Source organism: Mesoplodon mirus (assembly GCF_964341445.2).
Source record: "Mesoplodon mirus genome assembly, chromosome: 9".
Taxonomy (NCBI): domain Eukaryota; kingdom Metazoa; phylum Chordata; class Mammalia; order Artiodactyla; family Ziphiidae; genus Mesoplodon; species Mesoplodon mirus.
The window spans coordinates 19,283,202-19,301,672 of record NC_138985.1 but is presented as its reverse complement, the minus strand read 5'-3'; the positions used below and the strand labels follow the sequence as shown (position 1 = coordinate 19,301,672).

The window sequence follows — 18,471 nt, the reverse complement described above, 5'->3', positions numbered from 1 at the left end:
CTTGAGTACTTCCCAGTGGCAAAGCAGAGAAATGGAATGTAGTGAACCTCTAAATGCTTAGTGTTTTTAAGTGTTTAAGTGTTTTTAGTGTAAATTGCTTAGTATTTTTAAGTCAGTCCATTCATTCTAAAAAGAAAAATTTATTGCATAAATTATGCTGCAGTGTTAAATAGATTATTAGATAAGATGAAGGAGTCCTACCACTAACAAATGACAGTATTTTCATTTGTTTATGTTCTAGTACTAGTCCATTATACAAACATTTCTCTGTAGCTATCACAACATAGTTGCAATTCTCTTTTCTCCTTACCTCTCTTAATTTTGTAGTTATGGCATCATATTGACCATTTTGTATGGCTTTGTAATAGTCTATCAAATAATGCCTTCCATAGTGTTGGAATTTTAATTGTTTTCGTATTAGCTTCTTCTAAACTTTTTCTTTTCCACTCAATGCAAAAAAAAAAAAAAAGAAAGAAAAAAATCCAAAAGACAATAAAACTTAACATTAAGTTCACTTTACCTTGTCACTTTAGGTTTATAACCTTAAGACCCAAAATCATTGTGTGGAAATGTGCCTGGAGAGATATACAAATTCAACCTTCCTTTTTACCTATGAGTAAAAATAGCCTACTATGTCTCCTTCTAAAATCCTCTAAAAAAGATCTTTTCAACCAATCATGAAGAACCTTTTCATGATTTAAAAAAAAATGATTTGTTAGTGGTACCTTGTTACTAGTAAATTTGGTGGGGCTCTAGAGTTGAATGAAAGAAAAGCACATAAAAATAAACAGCTTTATGATATAATAACCATACCTTTTGTGTCTTTATGCCTGAGATAAGTTTTTATTTTAGTAACTATTTGTAGTTGTTTTATTACATTAATGATAACAGAATTGTTTTGGCAGTGTTTTTATACAATTTGGAAAGTTTTAGTGTTCTTCAAAGAGACACTATTGTAATGAAACAATTAAAGTACTCTTCATTCCATCATTAGGTACCACAATAGCCATAGCATCTCATTTGAGCTATTTTAAAATGTGTTTTCATAAGCAGTATCTATAGTTCCCCATTCCAGATTTTTAAAAATATTTGATATGTCAGTCATTTGCTTAGAAACTTTTTTAGAAAGTGTATTACAAAATGGTAGACAAAAACACTAATTGATGATGGTTTAATAAATAAGAGCATGCAATTAGTGCATCTTTAAAGGCTGTTCTCACATGGATGATTATTTTTGTAGAGTTGAATACTTTAAGGCTTTAATTTTATACTTAGTGCTAGATCATTATATCTAATTATTTTGACCATTTATTCAAATAATAAACCTCCAAGTCTGAATATTTATAGTGAAGAATGAGTTTAGAGAAAGGAAAATAATTATATGTCTCTGTTTCCTGCTATTTTATTCTGCCTGCCATCAGAGTACAAAAATATACATTCACATCGTCTGTTTGTTGTATTGTATTCTTGTATCATACAGATTTAGTTACAATACACACACAGGTCAGCCAGTGTTAAAAGACTGAAAAGAATGGAAACTACAAATGAGGACAGATGAGCTCTATGCATTATGTAATGATAAAACAGGTGTTTTGGAAAATAAACAATGTTCAAAAGCAAAGAAGATTTAAATACTTCTGCATCTCTAATTACTTTATTCTGGTTATTAGACAAAAAGCAAATAGCTTTCAGATGAAATCCAAACTTTCTGTAGTATAACTGAAATACAGAATGTTGGATAATTCTAACTTCGTTTCCTTTTTTTAGAAAAGCAAACTTTATGCGTTGGGGAAAAAACTTTTTAAAGAAACTCTGTTCCTAGTGACATTTAAAAAAATAATGTCAATTCTATCATGATGCTTTTGACAGTATCTTAGGATTGTTTAGCAATAGTTGTGAATTATTTTGCATGTGATTCTCAGAATCATACATACAAAGCTGAGCAGTCTAGGCGGTAAGGATGCTAACATACTATCTGTTTTTGTTTATAGGACGGTGAACTTTGACATAATAAAATACTTGTATGATTTCTTGTGAAAACAAGCTTCAAAGCCATATGGACACTGTGACAATGACTAAGCCAAGCTGTGTTCATCCAACTACTCAGTTGGCCAGGGAGAGGAGTTCTTTGGCTCTATTGGATTTGTCCAGACAGGTGCTGGCCCAGCATGGAATCTGATGAAAATACTCTGATTGGTCTGGGTGAATGTGAGCAGAAGACTATTTACCAGGGACCCTGGAGTATTTGGAAGGAACGTGTTAATTATAAACAGCAGGGTTTGAGCACAATCTGTTCTACTCTTAATGATGTTATCTTAACACTGAAATTGCCTGAAACCCATTTACTTAGGACTACATTTTACTCTGTGAACTATCCCCTGCACTTTGAATGTGCCAGCAGCCCTTGTATATAAGCCCAGTCTTTTCACTTCCTCTCCACAGGAGCCTCTGCAGTTGCTTGCCAAAGCAGATTTTCCTAAGGCCACCACTTTAAAAAATCATAGTTGCAAAATATAATAAGTAGAAGTTTTTTGTTTTTTTTTTTTAAGATCCAAGTTTGTATATGCTTATCTTTCACCCTGATTTTCTCAAAAGGCAAGGTAGTTTGATCAGATATAGGGCAGCTTTCCACCTCTAAGCCTACTTTGATAACTGCAGTATGCTTAGGTGAGGTTTATCTGGTCACTTTTGCAATTAACTACCCAACATAGCTTTTTAATCTGCATGATGGTTTTCTTTCCTTTTTTTAACCATTGGCCTTTAATAGTTCCACAATAAAATTTTTGCCTGTTATATCAGTTATGAACCTTGGGTCTGATTTTCTTGTCTATTCATATTTTTTAAGACATTTTCTGTTAGCATGTAAATGCTTCAAAATTATCTTGAGCAGCTTTAAAGTGCTTAATTACGGAGCCTAGTTTAAATTTCAGTTGCATTTTATTCTTTCTTTTTTTGAAGAAAAATTCTCACAATAGGCACCCCAAATAGGCAGCCTTTTCATGTAGTGACTGGCACTTTCTGGATCAAAGAAAACGAGTGGTTGTCTCCTTGCATTTATTTAGAGGTCCTGAGTAGGGGGAGAAGGAATGAAATTCCTTTTTGTCTGCCTACACAAGATAGCAGGGAGCACCCTCACCCTGTGTCTCTTGTCCCATGGAAAATGGTGAAATTTTGTGTTCCACAGATGTTCGTAGAAGCCAGGACCAGGGAAAAGCCATGTGCATTGCAAATTCAGGCTTAGGCTTACTGCACGTAGAAATCTGTGTATCATTCAAGTAGAAGGCAGTTTGAGTAGCTGATTCAAGGAAGAGCAATGCCACTTCGGGGATTTTCAGCCCCTCATAGTTTGCTATAAAGTGGCAGGTCTGCTGTGCAGCTCTCTTGGATAGCCTGGGACCAGTCTGCCTTTTGAGGGAAGAACTCTGGAATATGAGGGGGCACAGAGATTGTCAAATAGGGAACTGGGGAAGACAGAAAGGAGGCAAGGTTTCCTGTATGTGACTCTCCCTGCCTTCTCACTGCTGGCCACCTGTCCCCCGCCCAGCACCTTGCTTATCTTGTACTGCCCCACACTGTGCCACCAGCCCTATGTATGGGTTCCCTGCAAAACACCTTGTAACCAGATTTTCCCTGCCTCTGACTGGGCCATGAGAACTTTATGTTTTGTAATTTACTTACTAATGGCTTGCTAAATGACTCACTAACTAACTTGATTAATCTATTTAAACGAAGACTAACAGAGCTTAATGTGGATATTAGCATTTTAACAAGGGTCATCTGCAAATGAATTTTCTAATTGGAAGATATAAATCTCCAATTAGGGGAGGGAATCTAATGATGAGAATGATGCTGGCTGGTGGGCCAGATATTTCTGTTAAAAGAGGAGGTGCCTAAATTATATTAAGCATCTATTCTACCTAGATCTAAAAATGATTTAGATGGTAGAAGAACACAGTTACCAGGCTGTGGGATTTTAGATTTTTTATACATGGTTGATCCTCCATTTAAAAAATGTCTTCTTTCCATTACCATGACTCAGATATACATAGTAAGGTGGAGACCTTATTCCCCCTCTTATTTTCAAGTCAGTTTCAATCCCTGAATCAGTCTTCATTGCTGAAACAGTTCCGTTTCAGTAACTCTGGAAGGGATTCTGATCCAACAAGTCTCTTTTCATTAAGCCCTAAAAAGTCAAAAAGGGGTCAAGTCTCTAGGGCAGCAGTTAAGAGCTGGGGCTCTTTAGTCAGACTACCTTTGTCAAATACCAGCTGTATCTCTAGGAGCTGTGTGATGTTAGATAAATTATTGAATCTCTCTGTGCCTCTTGTTTTCTCACCGATACAATGGAAAGTAGAACTTCCCTCATGCAGCTGTTTGGAGAATTAATAAATAAGTTGATATATTTAAGGTGGTAGATCTCAACTGGAGGCAGTTTTGCCCGCCAGAGAATATTTAGCAATTTCTGAAGACATTTTTGGTTGTCACAGCTGGGTGTGGGGTAGGGGAGGGTAGAGACCTGGGATGCTCCTGACCATCCTAAATGCATGTCCCACAACAGAATTATCTGGTCCAAAGTATCAGTAGTGCCAAGGTTGAGAAACCCCGATCTAAGTAAGGTACTTGACACTTTGTAAGTGCTCAATAAATGTTAGCTATTATTATCATGAAATATTTGTGACCTCGAAAGGAGTTAAGTGACAGAATATGACAACATTCCAACTAAATAGAGAAGAGGTACTCTTACCTAATCCTATCTAGGAAACTTATTTCTTGTTAAAAATTTTTGAACTATTCAAATGGACGCAATACCTTGGATTTTTATTTTTAGAATTGAAGGATTTTCTACTGGGTTCTAATTCACATGTAGGTTTCATTACTTATCTTTCAGGATCTTGTTGAATAGTCAAAAGCATGAACTGAGAATGATCAATCAGAGAGCAGGTGACTGAGGAGTTACATTGTTTGCCCTCAAGGTGTGATGGCTGTACAATTAGTGGTATACCTCCAACGGATTTAGTTAACCAACAACTGTTTAATGTAATTAAGGTGGTCTGGAGCAAGGAAAGCTCAGCATAAGAAGAAGCCTCCTTTGTTACTCCAAGGTATGCCCTACTCTGCTTGTACTATGCAAAGAAAAGTAATGGACCAAGTCCAGGAATAATGCATCCCTTATTGCATTAAGTACTCAGAGAGTCTCTAAAATAGTAGATGAAATGCCACAACTGCCCATGTATTTGACCAGGGCTGTAATAGCATCCTCTGCTTTTACCTGAAGTCTCACACTGTTGAGTACCATAGTTGCATCTTATGCCTTTTTCCATGAGCAGAGACTTAGATTGGAGGTAATTAACCAGAGGTTGATATTATTCAGCTTCATCCCCTACATTTTGAAAGCTTCATCTCCTACAAAGTGTGACTGTATCATATGTAAAATAGTTTAGATAATTTTGTATGTAATTTCAGTCTGCTGACACAATTTGCTTTCAGAAACGCTTAGTAGAGCTCAAAGAAATCTTTGCTATCAAGATATCAACATTTCACTCAAATTTGCTGTTAAATGCCCTCAACGCACAGTTAGTGTTCATTTTCCAGCAGTGACACATTCTTGAAGCACAGTTTGAGAAGTAGAAATTTGGTAGAGCGGAGAAAATTATAATCAATTCATTCATTTAACTGCATGTTGATGCACAATAATGATGGGATTTTAGGAGGCATTCAGCTGTTTGAGTAAATAGTGGTAGCTTTGGCATGAGAAAAGAGTCTGGATTTTAGAGGCAGTAGAGATTCGCTTGGGGTTTTGGATAAACCATAATCCATTTCATTGGTCTTCGAGGAAGTTGAGAGTCCTATTTAATGGGAGTTCCCATAAAATTATTCAGTATTCATCAAAACAAAATACTAAGTACCATCTATGTGTCAGGCATTGTGTTGGGTGTAGGAGTAGGAGATACAGCAGTGGACAAAGGAGACAGATTTCTGTCCTGGACAACAGGTGCTGTCAGCATTGGGAGAGCCGTTCCCCGAAATAGGAAGTCCTGAGGGAACGACTAGGTCTGTGGGATGAAGAGGACCATGAGTCCAGTTTTGAACATGTGCCACTGAGGTGCTTATCCAAGTGGAGTGTGAAGTGTGTAGCTGGATCTAGTTAGAGATCAAAGTTACTGCCAAGCATTAATGTAGGGGTCACCAGAATAGAGGTGAAAACTGTTCTTGACATAGTGAGGGAGAAACCATCTTGAAATGAATTAAGAAGGTGGTCATAGGGCTTCCCTGGTGGCGCAGTGGTTGAGAGTCCGCCTGCCGATGCAGGGGACACGGGTTCGTGCCCCGGTCTGGGAAGATCCCACATGCCGCGGAGCGGCTAGGCCCGTGAGCCATGGCTGTTGGGCCTGCGCGTCCAGAGCCTGTGCTCCGCAACGGGAGAGGCCACAGCAGTGAGAAGCCCACGTAATGCAAAAAAAAAAAAAAAAAAAAAGAAGGTGGTCATAGCTATTGCTAATCAACTCACCACAGAACTGCAGGTTAATTTTATTCTTTCAAATAAGAGTTCTCCACTATTCATATAAACCCCATTCCTTTCAGTATAAGAAGTGGCAGTAAGAGACCTGGGCTAAGTCCCATTTAGTATTTGGTCCCAAAAGGAAAAACCAGACCCACTTAGCGTCTTAGTTCTGTGGAGAATGTTAGATCCAAACACATGATTTTATCACTTTGGACCAACTTTCATAATAATAGAGGCATTGCACTGGCTTATGTGTGCCCTAGAATTTCCGAAACCACTTTAGGTTCACTTTCTCTGGGAAGGAACATTCAGCCACCCTAGTTCATGGGATTCATCCAGCTGGAAATGAAGAGAGCCTTAGCGGAACAGAGATGCACTAACCCCATAAGCATCCATGAGAAAGGATGCTGAAATAGAAACCCCTGCTGTTTTCTACATCAATCTTTCTTTTTTTAATTGAAAAATATTGATAACTGAAGCCTAGTCATCGAGAGGATGGAAAGACATGGGAAAGAGCCACATGGCTTGAGGAGGGATAAAACAGGCAGCTGCTACAAATGCCTCTGAGTGTAAAAACATAATAATTAAGCTGAAGTGACCTACAGAGAAAAATAAGTAGATCTAAAAAATCGGTTTTTTAAAATTGTGATATTGTAACTGAAAGTTATGTGGGAGAAATAAAACATGTACCAATAAAAAGAAATTTTCTTTGATTACTAGACGAGGAGAGCTAACTCCCCAGCTTAGGTAAGAGTAAAACTTTGGAAATGTTGAACAGAAGAGGACACTGCCTACAGCTCCCTGCAGCCTGGGCTGGTTGCCTGATTTCTTTATGATAAAAGTTCTGGGTTAAACTGTAAAAAAAAAAAAAAAACCAGAATGTGAAATGAAAAGAGCCCCACCCCTGTTTAAAGAGAAAACAATTTAGAATTTGTTTTTAATAATGCTGTTATACATAATTTAAAAATCTGTTTTTAATTATTATAAAAGGGACACATGTTTACTGTGGAAATTTGGGGCAATCATGAAGAAGTAAAAATCACCAGTTAACAACATTGAGAGATAGCCTCTGTAAGTAAAAGTTTTGGTATATTTACTTCAGTTACTATATTGTTCTGGTAGTTTAAAGAGAAGGGGTAATTGTGTCTTTTATATTGAGAAAGAAAGGACAGATCAGGTGAAGATTAATGATTCTCATAGCAGTCTGTGCAACATGACTGGTAGGACTTAAGTTTGGTATTTCATCAAAATTGTTTAGAGTGACAACGGTTTGTTTTTTTTTTTTTGTAAATCACTTACATCCAAGTATATAAAAATGTGAAACCACATCAACATAATGAAAAGCAATATATTTCAAAGCTATAACATCAAAAACCAATTCTCAAATATGTGTGGCCAATATGTCTCTTTCAGTAGAATTGCTTATTTAAAATGCTTGTCATGATAATAAAATGGGAGAAAGAACAAAAGAAGCACCAAAGTGGGGGGAGAGAGACAAAAGTTGAAGTATGGAAGGAGGAGGGCAATGAAGTAGATGCTAATTTGTGGAAATACAAATCAGAAATGGTGTGGAAACAGGACGTTCCATTATCCGTATCTGGATGACAAAGCAAAACCACCAGTCATTTATTTTGATCATGAATCTGCAGTTTGAGCAGAGCTTGGCTCAAAGTGGTATCCCTTGGGGCAACTTGAGACTGGAGTTGAATCACATGAAAGCTGGTTTCCTCACCCTTGTCTGGAGGCTGACACTGGCTGATGGCTCCTACCTGGAATACCTACACATGGTCTCTCATGTGCTCTCTCCACTTCATGGAATGGTGATGAGGTTCCAAAAATCAGCATGCCAAGAGAAACTAGCAGAAGCTGCATGGCCTTTTCTAATCAAGCCTCAGAAGTTTCATAGCATCAATTTTGCAGTATTGTGATTAAGGCAGTGATTAAGCCCTCCTTTTATTTAAAGGGAAGGGAATTATTAAACCCACCTCTTGATAGAAAGAGTGTCACAGAACTTGCAAGCATCCTTTAAATCACCACACAGCATAATAGGCTGAAAATAAAAATATGGAATGCAGATGGAATACATTTTATGTCCTTTAAAAATTTGAGTTAGTGTGGCAGACTGTTTCTTGTACACATACCCTCATCAAACATCTCTTCTCCATTCCTCCAAAGCACAGGAGCTCTGGCTGCAAGGGGGCCAATATTGTTGGAGTACAGGAGGCAAAGACAACCTTGGTAGGAGATGGGATCAGAGAGGTAATGGGTGCCAGGTCATGTGTAGCCTTGCAGGGCATTGAAGGACTTTGGTTCTTTTTTTAATAGGTTGTAAATATTTGATTGCATTTGCATATTTTAACTGTTTCTTTTTTTAAAAATTTTTATTGGAGTATAGTTGATCTACAATGTTGTGTTAGTTTCTGCTGTACAGCAATGTGTATCAGTTATACATACAAGCGACTGACAAGGGATTAATCTCCAAAATATACAAACAGCTCATTCAGCTCAATATGAAAAAAAAAACCCAATCAAAAAATGGGCAGAGGATCTAAATAGACATTTCTCCAAAGACATACAGACGGCCAAAAAGCACATGAAAAGATGCTCAACATTACTAATTATTAGAGAAATCCAAATCAAAATTACAATGAGGTATCATCTCACACCAGTCAGAGTGTCCATCATCAAAAAGTCTACAAACAATACATGCTGGAGAGGGTGTGGAGAAAAGGGAACCCTCCTATACTGTTGGTGGAAATGTAAATTGATACGGCCACTATGGAGAATAGTATGGAGGTTCCTTAAAAAACTAAAAATAGGCCTACCATATGATGCTTCAGTCCTGATCCTGGGCATATATTTGAGTACTTATATGTGAAATCTAAAAAAATGGTACAAATGAACTTATTTACAACATAGAAATAGAGTCACAAATGTAGAAAACAGACTTATGGTTACCAGGGGGGAAAGCAGGGGCGGGAGGAGGGATAAATTGAGAGGCTGGGATTGACAGATACACACTACTATATATAAAATAGATAATGAATAAGGACCTACTGTATAGCACAGTATTATCTACTGTAATACACAGCGCTTCTCAATACTCTATAATGACCTCTATGGGAAAAAGAATCTAAAATAGAGTGGATATAGGACCTTGGTTCTTATTCTTTGTGAGATGGGGAGAGTTTTGAGCAGAGGAGTCACATGATCTGGTTTAGAATTTTTTGAAAAGGGTTACTGGAACCTATATTGAGAATAGAGTGGAAGCAAGAAAAGTAGAAGGCTATTAAAAAATCTAAGTGAGAGATAATGGTGGCTCAGATCAGGGTGTTAACAGTGGAGGTGGTGAGATGTTGTCAGATTTAGGATATAATTTAAAAGAAATGTCTGCATGATTTGCTGATTAATTGGGTGTCAGTTTTGAAAGAAAGAGTCAGGAATGATTCCAGGGTTTTTAACATGAACATGTGGAAACGTGTAGGGGAGATAAGATCAGGAGTTCATGTGTGGACATGGTAAGTTGGAGATTTCTGTTAGGTATCAAATTGGAAACGTCAAGGAGGCAGTTAGATAAATCTGGAGTTCCGGGTAGAAGCCCAGGTTGGAGATAAAAATTCAGGGGTTGTCAGTATCTAAATGGGAATGTGTAAGGGAAATGTGTACATGCAGGAATTATGGCCAGCTCTTCTGAGTCAGAAAACTACCTTCCCACTGAGCTCCTGCCTAGGAGCGTTCAGAGCCCCTCTAGAAGGTAAACCCTCTCCCTGGGGAGTTGCTTCTAAACTGTAGGGAACCCTCAGTTACTTGTTTCCATAGGAGGAAGGGATTCATGATAAAAGTGAAATTTTCTTTTTTTATATACTGAAATTGCAAATACTAAATTACTAACTTTAATACTAAAATTTCAAAAAATCTTCGCAACATTAAAAAGAAAAATGACAGGAATGGAGTGAATGGGTCATAGATTTAGATATAGCAATTTATGCAATGCCCAGCCAAGACAAAATGACCTGTAAATACTGAGTTCACAGATTGAGTACGTTAGTTAATTTCCAAAATCCATTCTTTTAGAGCTGTTCTTACCATTAGGAATTTGCATTCTTTCCATTTCAGAAGTAAAAATTAATTAAAAGATAATATGCTGAATTTCATCATTAAAATAAAGGTTCCTTCTAAGTATATCTAAGTGTGTGATATTTGGTAGCTTTTTTTTTTTCTTGGAAATATCCATCTATCTTATGTTGTGTTTTTTTTACCCTAATCATGATAAGTCCACCACTGAATCATGCTCAGTAGAGGACATGTTTGGAGTTGTGGCTCCAGATGTTGGATTGGTTTGCACTGACTCTCTTTTAATCCCCATCATAAACAATTCATTAGTAAGAAAGTTGTAGGAGGCAGAACAGAGTAAAACTGACAGGCCTACCTAATGATTAAAACTATAAATATGGGTCCATTATTACATTACAGTAAATAAGAACTACCTGAGTAAGGAAGATGAGGAAAAAAGCTCAAGGGATTACTGGACAAATATTGCCATTTGAGATGGAAATTTGTTTTTCTTTTCTGTTAAAACTATGTGATTGTAATGGTGATAATTACCAGGTGAACATTTATGTGCTTGACACTGTAATAGACAACTCATATACATTATCTCTAATACTTACATAGTGTGTATGAAAAAATATATTCACTCAACGGCTGACACTAGAATGCCTCTTAGCAGAGAAATTTGAGGAGTAGACAATGAGAAAGCTGTGAAGTGGCAGATGAGACCCTGCTAGTCCTTGGAAGAAGTGGCTAAAGGAACAGAAAAATATCTGTGTATTGCTAGGGAAAGATCAGCAAAATTGATACCTCTGGTCAAGCTAATCAAGAAAAAAAGAACACACACATTACTGTATGATAGAATGTAATCACTGAAAAATAATATTCTGAATGCCCATGATTGATTATTTAAATGAACTGGACAAATTCCTTGTAAAACACAGCCAACCAAAATTTATTCAAGAAGAAATAGATAACCTGAATAGCCATATTCTTCATTAAAGAATTCTAATAATTATTTAAAGGATAAATAATACTTACTCTACACAAACTCAGAAAATAGAAGAGGAACACTTTTTTTTTTTTTTTTTTTTGCAGTACGCAGGCCTCTCACTGTTGTGGCCTCTCCCGTTGCAGAGCACAGGCTCCGGACCTGCAGGCCCAGCAGCCATGACTCACAAGCCCAGCCGCTCTGCGGCATGTGGGATCCTTCCTGGACCGGGGCACGAACCCATGTCCCCTGCATCGGCAGGCGGACTCTCAACCACTGCGCCACCAGGGAAGCCCAGGAACACTTTTTGGCTTATTTTACAGGGCCAGGGTTACCCTGATACCAAAACCAGACAAAGATAGGACAAGAAAACTTGCAGACCAATATCCTTCATTAAGATAGACACAAAAATCCTCAGCAAATTATTACTGAATCAAAGCCAGCAACTGTATAAAAGTATCAATAATAATACATTATGACCAAGTGGAATTTTCTCAGGATTGTGATTTGGCACTCAGAAATCAATCAATATAATTCACCATGTCAATAGACTAAAGAAGAAAACCACACGATTAATTTAATGCAGAAAATCATTTGACAAGATCCACTTATGATTTAAAAAAAGACCTCTATGCAAATGAGGAATTAAAGAGAACTCTCATTGATAGGGCAGTGATGGCCACTGAGTAGAGGAGAAGTCATGGCTCACAGCTGCCTCTGGCCTTAGCCCCTCTATCTCCAGTACCCCCTCTTACCAAGGTGATAGCTGCCTGCACATCCTGGGGAAAGATGCAACTCGTGTTCACATCAGATCCAGCTTTTCCTGCAAAGTAACTGGGCACACGCAGACTGTATAGGGTCACTCCCACACAAGGACACTCCTTCAAGACTGCAATAGGTAACTGTTTCACCTAATTTCATAGAGAAAGTTAAACAAAATGAGAAGACAGAGGAATTTGTTTAGTTGACAGAGCAAGAGAAAACACCTGAAAAAACAACTAATGAAACAGATGAACAATTTACCAGATAAAGAGTTCAAAGCATTAGTAATAAGAATGCTAAAGAAATTAGGGAGAATAGATGAACACAGAATTTTAACAAGGAACTAGAAAATATAAAAAAGAAACAGCTGAAGAATACAATAACTAACATGAAAAACACATTAGAAGGAATTAATGGCACATTAGAAGGTACAGAAGAATGTGTGAGTGATCTGGAAAATAGAATAATGGAATTCAGAGAAAAAATGAAAAACAACAGGAAAAATGAGAACAGTTGAAGGGATCTCTGGGCAACATCAAGCGTACTAACATTTGCATCATTGGGGTCCCAGAAGGGAAAGAGAGAGGTAGGGGTTGAATATATATTTGATGAATTTATAGCTGAAAGCTTCCCAAACCTAAAGAAGGAAACATATCTAGGTACAGGAAACACAGAGGGTCCCAAACAAAATGAACCCAGACTCAAACCAAGACATATAATTAAAATGGCGAAAGTTAAAAATAAAGGGAGAATTCTAAAGGCAGCAAGAGAAAAGTAAAGAGTCTCCATAAGGCCATCAGCTGATTTCTCTGCAGAAACCTTGAAGGTTAGAAGGGAGTGACATAATATATTCAAAGTCCTGAAAGGGAAAAACCTAAGATGCTCTACCCAGCAAGATTATGATTTAGAATTAAAAGAGAGATAAGGAACTTCTTAGATAAGCAAAAACTAAAATAGTTCATCAATACAAAACCTACGCTAAAGGAAATGGTTTTTTTGTTTTTTTTTTGTTTTTTTGCGGTACGCGGGCCTCTCACTGTTGTGGCCTCTCCTGTTGCGGAGCACAGGCTCCAGACGCGCAGGCTCAGCGGCCATGGCTCACGGGCCCAGCTGCTCCGCGGCATGTGGGATCCTCCTGGACCGGGGCATGAACCCGTGTCCCCTGCATCGGCAGGTGGACTCTCAACCACTGCGCCACCAGGGAAGCCCAAGGAAATGTTAAAGGGTCTTCTCTAAGTGGAAAAGAAGTAAGAATCTACAGGAAAGGGAAAATCCCACTTAGGCAAATATATAATAAGGACTGCATATCAACCACCTCAATAAGGCAGTATGGAGATTAAAAGACAAAAAATTACAAAAGCAACTACAATTAAACAGTTAAGGAATAAAAATAAAGATGTATAATATGACATCAAAACCACAAAGTGTAGGGGAGGGGAGTAAAAAATGTAGATCTTTTAGAATGTGTTTGAACTTAAATATTTGATTACCAGTTTAAAACAAGTAAATACAGGTTAACATATATGAATCCCATGGTAACCACAATGGAAAACTAAAAAGAAGGGAACACAAGCATACTACTAAAGAAAATCATCAAACCACAAGGAAAGGAACAAAAAGAAGAAATGAAAAGTGAAGAACTACAAAAGCAACCAGAAAACAAGTAACAAAATGGCAGTAAGTACACACCTGTCAATAATTACTTTAAATGTCAATGAACTAAATGCTCCAATCAAAAGACATAGGATGGCTGATTGGATTAAAAAAAAATAAGACCCATATATAATATATGTCGCCTACAAGAGACTGGTGTCAGAGCTAAAGACACAGAGTGAAAGGGTATGGAAAAAGATATTTCACGTAAACAGAAATGACAAGCAGGGGTAGCAAAGTCATATCAGATTAAAGTATACTTTAAAACAAAGGTTATAATGAAAGAAAAAGGGCATTATATAATGATAAAGGGATTAATACAAGAGAAGGATATTATACTCATTGACATATATGCTCCTAATACAGTAGCACCTAAATATATAAAGCAAATACTAACAGACATAAAGTGAGATATTGATGATAATACAGTAACAGTGGGGGACTTTAACACCCCACTGATATCAATGGGCGGATCACATAGACAGAAAATTAATAAGGCAGCAGTGCTCTTAAATGACATAATAGCCCAGTTGGACTTAATAGATATCTACAGGGCATTCCATCTAAAAATGTCAGAATACACATCTTTTCAAATGCACATGTATGTTCTCTAGGATAGATCACATGCTAAGCCACAAAACAAGTCTCAACAAATTTAAGAGGATAAAAATTAAGCATTTTGGGCTTCCCTGGTGGCGCAGTGGTTGAGAGTCCGCCTGCCGATGCAGGGGACACGGGTTCGTGCCCCGGTCTGGGAAGATCCCACATGCCGCGGAGCAGTTGGGCCCGTGAGCCATGGCCGTTGAGCCTGTGTGTCCGGAGCCTGTGCTCCGCAACAGGAGAGGCCACAACAGTGAGAGGCCCACATACCACAAAAAAAAAAAAAAAAAAATTAAGCATTTTTTCTGACTACAGTGGTATGAAACTAGAAATCAATTACAGAAAGAAGGGGAAAGAACAAAAACATGGAGACTAAACAACATGCTACTTCGAAATAAATGGGTCAATGCAGATATCAAAGAAGAAGTCAGAATATACCTTGAGACAAATGAAAATGGAACTAAAATTCTCCAAAACCCATTGCATGTAGCAAAAGCAGTTCTAAGAGGGAAATTTATAGTGATACAAGACTTCCTCAAGAAATAAGAAAAATCTGAAATGAACAACCTAACCCACAACCTAAAGGAATTAGAAAAAGGACAGATAAAGCCTAAAGTCAGCAGAAGGAAGGAAGTAATAAAGATCAGAGAGGAAAGAAATACAATAGAGACAAAAACAAAAAGGGAAAAGATCAGTGAAACCAAAGTCTGGCTTTTCTAAAAGGTAAAATTGATAAACGTCCAGCCAGGCTCACCAATAAGAAAAGAGAGAGGACCCAGATAAGATAGTGGAGCAATAACAACCAATACTACAGAGATGAAAAAAAATCATAAGAGCATACTACAAGTAATTGTATGCCAACAAGTTGGACAACCTAGAAGACGTGGACAAATTTCTAGAAACATAACAACCTACCAGGACTGGATCAATTAAAAACAGACAATTTGAACAGACCAAATTTGTAATTTAAAAACAAAAACTCCCAGCAAACAAAAGTCCACGATCAGCCACCTTCACAGGAGAATTCTACCAAACATAACGGAGAACTAATACCTTTCCTCCTCAAACTATGCTAAAAAATTGAAAAGGATTGGACACTCCTGAATTCATTCTATGAGGTCACCATTACCCTGATACCAAAACCAGACTAAGGCACTACAATTCCAGTCCTAGGCAATATGCTCAAAACTTCTGAGTGTATTTGCCCACCAAAAGATGTGTATAAGAATGCTCATAGTGGCTTTATTCATAATAGTCAAAACTGAAAATGACCAAATATTTATCAATAGGAGAAAGAACTTAAAAATTGTATGTTCTTAGAACCCAAAGCAGCATGGACAAATCTCATAGACATTATGTTGAGTGAAATAAACCAGAAACAGAAAAAACTAATTCATGGTCTTCTGAATAGTGGTTACCTCCAAATCTGGTGGTTATTGTGTTGTTAACTGAAAGAGGATATGATAGAACTTTCTGGAGTGATGGAAAAATTCTGTATCTTGATCCAGGTGGTGGTGGTTACACTGGTGTATAGAAAAATTCAATTGAGCTGTACACTACAGAGTTATGCAGTTTATGCACTTCACTATTATGTTTTTATTTTTACATCAAAAAAAAAAAAATCACCCTCAAATCTAGCAATGATTCTTTGTTCTAGACCATAAGTAATCTCCATGAGTCAAAGAGTATCACTGGCTCAGTGGTAAAAATAAAATAATAGAATAGAACAGAATAAAATAAAGTAGAAGTGAAAAAAATTTAATATAAAAGCAAAAATTAAAAAGAGGGAAAAGAAAACGCTAGGGGTTTAAATTTGCCACTTCTAAAAACCCTGCTATATTTTCAGTAAATCCACAGGGAGGTACATGAGGAAACCAAAGCTTTGGAGGGATTAAGAGGTATTTCCAAGGCACAGCTAATCAAAATGCAGAGCCACATTTCAAACCCAAGCCATAGTGTGCCATTATACCATGGCTACACTTTTAGTGAGGCTAGGTTGGTCAGTATATCTTCAATACTGTGTTCTCTAGCAACTGCATAGGTCACAGGTTGTATCCTTGAGAAAAACCTTGAAATCCTAGTTAATGGGACTGCAGACACCACAGCCATCAATTTCAGGGTCTCTTAGTTTATCTTGGCCAAATGCAGAGTCAGCATATTTGCATTACATTGTATTCTAAGGGGCCTCAAAACGTTTGTGGTGAGGAGATAGTCTGTTTCTCATTTGAAGCTTTGCTCTTGATTACTCTCTCAGAGGGGGAGTGCAATCCAGAAACTTCATGTACGGGGAGGGGGTGAGCGTGCTGATAGGTTTAAGCCAGGCATGTCTTCTTTCCTGTTGGAAATACTTAGGTCATGGTGAGGGGCCTCTGCCGAAGCTTGTGACCCCACAGTCAATCTCAGCTAGGTTTTCAGTATTCCAGTAAGTCATGAGCAGCCAGTGGGGACCCTGTGGGCTTAAGTTGTCATGGGAATCTGACTGTTTGAAATGCTGAGAGTGAAAGGAAGAAAATGTGTTGAGCATAATTTACTACTTTAAAAATCTATGACTTGGGACTTCCCTGATGGCGCAGTGGTTAAGAATCCGCGGGCCAATGCAGGGGACATGGGTTCGAGCCCTGGTCTGGGAAGATCCCACATGCTGTGGAGCAACTAAGCCTGTGCGTCACAACTACTGAGCCTGCGCTCTAGAGCCCGCGTGCCATAACTACTGAAGCCCGCGCGCCTAGAGCCCGTGTTTCACAACAAGAGAAGCCACCACAATGAAGAGTAGCCCCTGCTTGCCACAACTAGAGAAAGCCCCTGCACAGCAACAAAGACCCAACGCAGCCAAAAAAAAAAAAAAAAAAAAAATCTATGACTTGTAATGCTGAGACGATGTAGTGGATTTATTAAGAACACAGCAAGGGTTTGAAAATTATTTCTTGAACATCCTAGCCTTGTATCTGTAGATTCACAAACTTAATGAATAAGAAAAATTGTTAGCTGTCTATATTTTTTTAAAGAATCATCTGAAATAAAGCCTTTCCCAAACTAGTTATTATAAATTAATACATCGAAAGTATATTGATTAAAATATTAATCCCATAGAAGGGCAATTCAGTAGCAGCATACCGAAGGTTGAGGAGTGCTCAGTGGAGGCTGGGGCTTAGGTTAGGACTCGTGTGTGAACTAGGTTTGTAAATGTTCTCTTTGGGATTAATGGAGCATTCATGACATTTGATAATTATTCTGGTTATAAATCAGTGTCAGCAGCAGTAAACTTAAATTATAAATGGACAGAAGAGAAATATTACAGGTGGAAAATAACTGATACCAACAAATAACCAAATTCACATTAATAAAAACAAAACAAAACAAAGATGGGAACATCCATCACAGAGTGTTTCTCCAACTGGCAGAGTCACTTACTTAAAGGATCATCCAGCCATATCCTTGATGAATTCAGAGATGTCGCTTATAGACAGTATCTATAACCAGGTCTACTGAATATTATGTGTTGAATGCAAGAAGCCCCGGGAAACTGTAATGCCAAAATATATGCTGGGTAATGGAGAGCAGATAATTGACTTTATCATCACATAGGGGAACAGTAGCTGTCCAAGTAGGTTATGCGTGGGGCCGGGGTGTGGGGCTCCGTATGGAGGACATGTAATTATTCCTGCTGATTCTATTCCTTCAGAATTTTCCTCTACCTGTTCCCACATTAGGAGAAGCGGTGACTATATTTCTGGCTCATTGTTTGATGAAGGATTTTTTAAATGAGGATGCTTACTTAACAGTTGTTGTTTATGTCCACAGAAGCCTAAATGAGATATAGAATTAAGGTAACAGTTTCAAGTGAGGAACTTGTTTGAAAAATGAGGGTAATATATCCAGCCTTGTTAGGTGACAAGGCCAGAAAAGCATTTGA

The 18,471-nt window shown here is 37.7% G+C and overlaps 1 protein-coding gene across 1 annotated transcript in view; it reads left to right on the top strand.

Annotated features, from left to right (window-relative positions):
* Window positions 1–4,314, top strand: part of ORC5 (origin recognition complex subunit 5) — a 74,533-nt gene extending 70,219 nt beyond the window's left edge. The window contains exon 14 of the mRNA XM_082631901.1: window positions 1,992–4,314. Coding sequence (XP_082488027.1) covers window positions 1,992–2,037 — 46 coding nt within the window. The 3' untranslated portion in view covers window positions 2,038–4,314. The remainder of the gene's footprint in view (window positions 1–1,991) is intronic.
* Window positions 4,315–18,471: the final 14,157 nt, after the last annotated feature.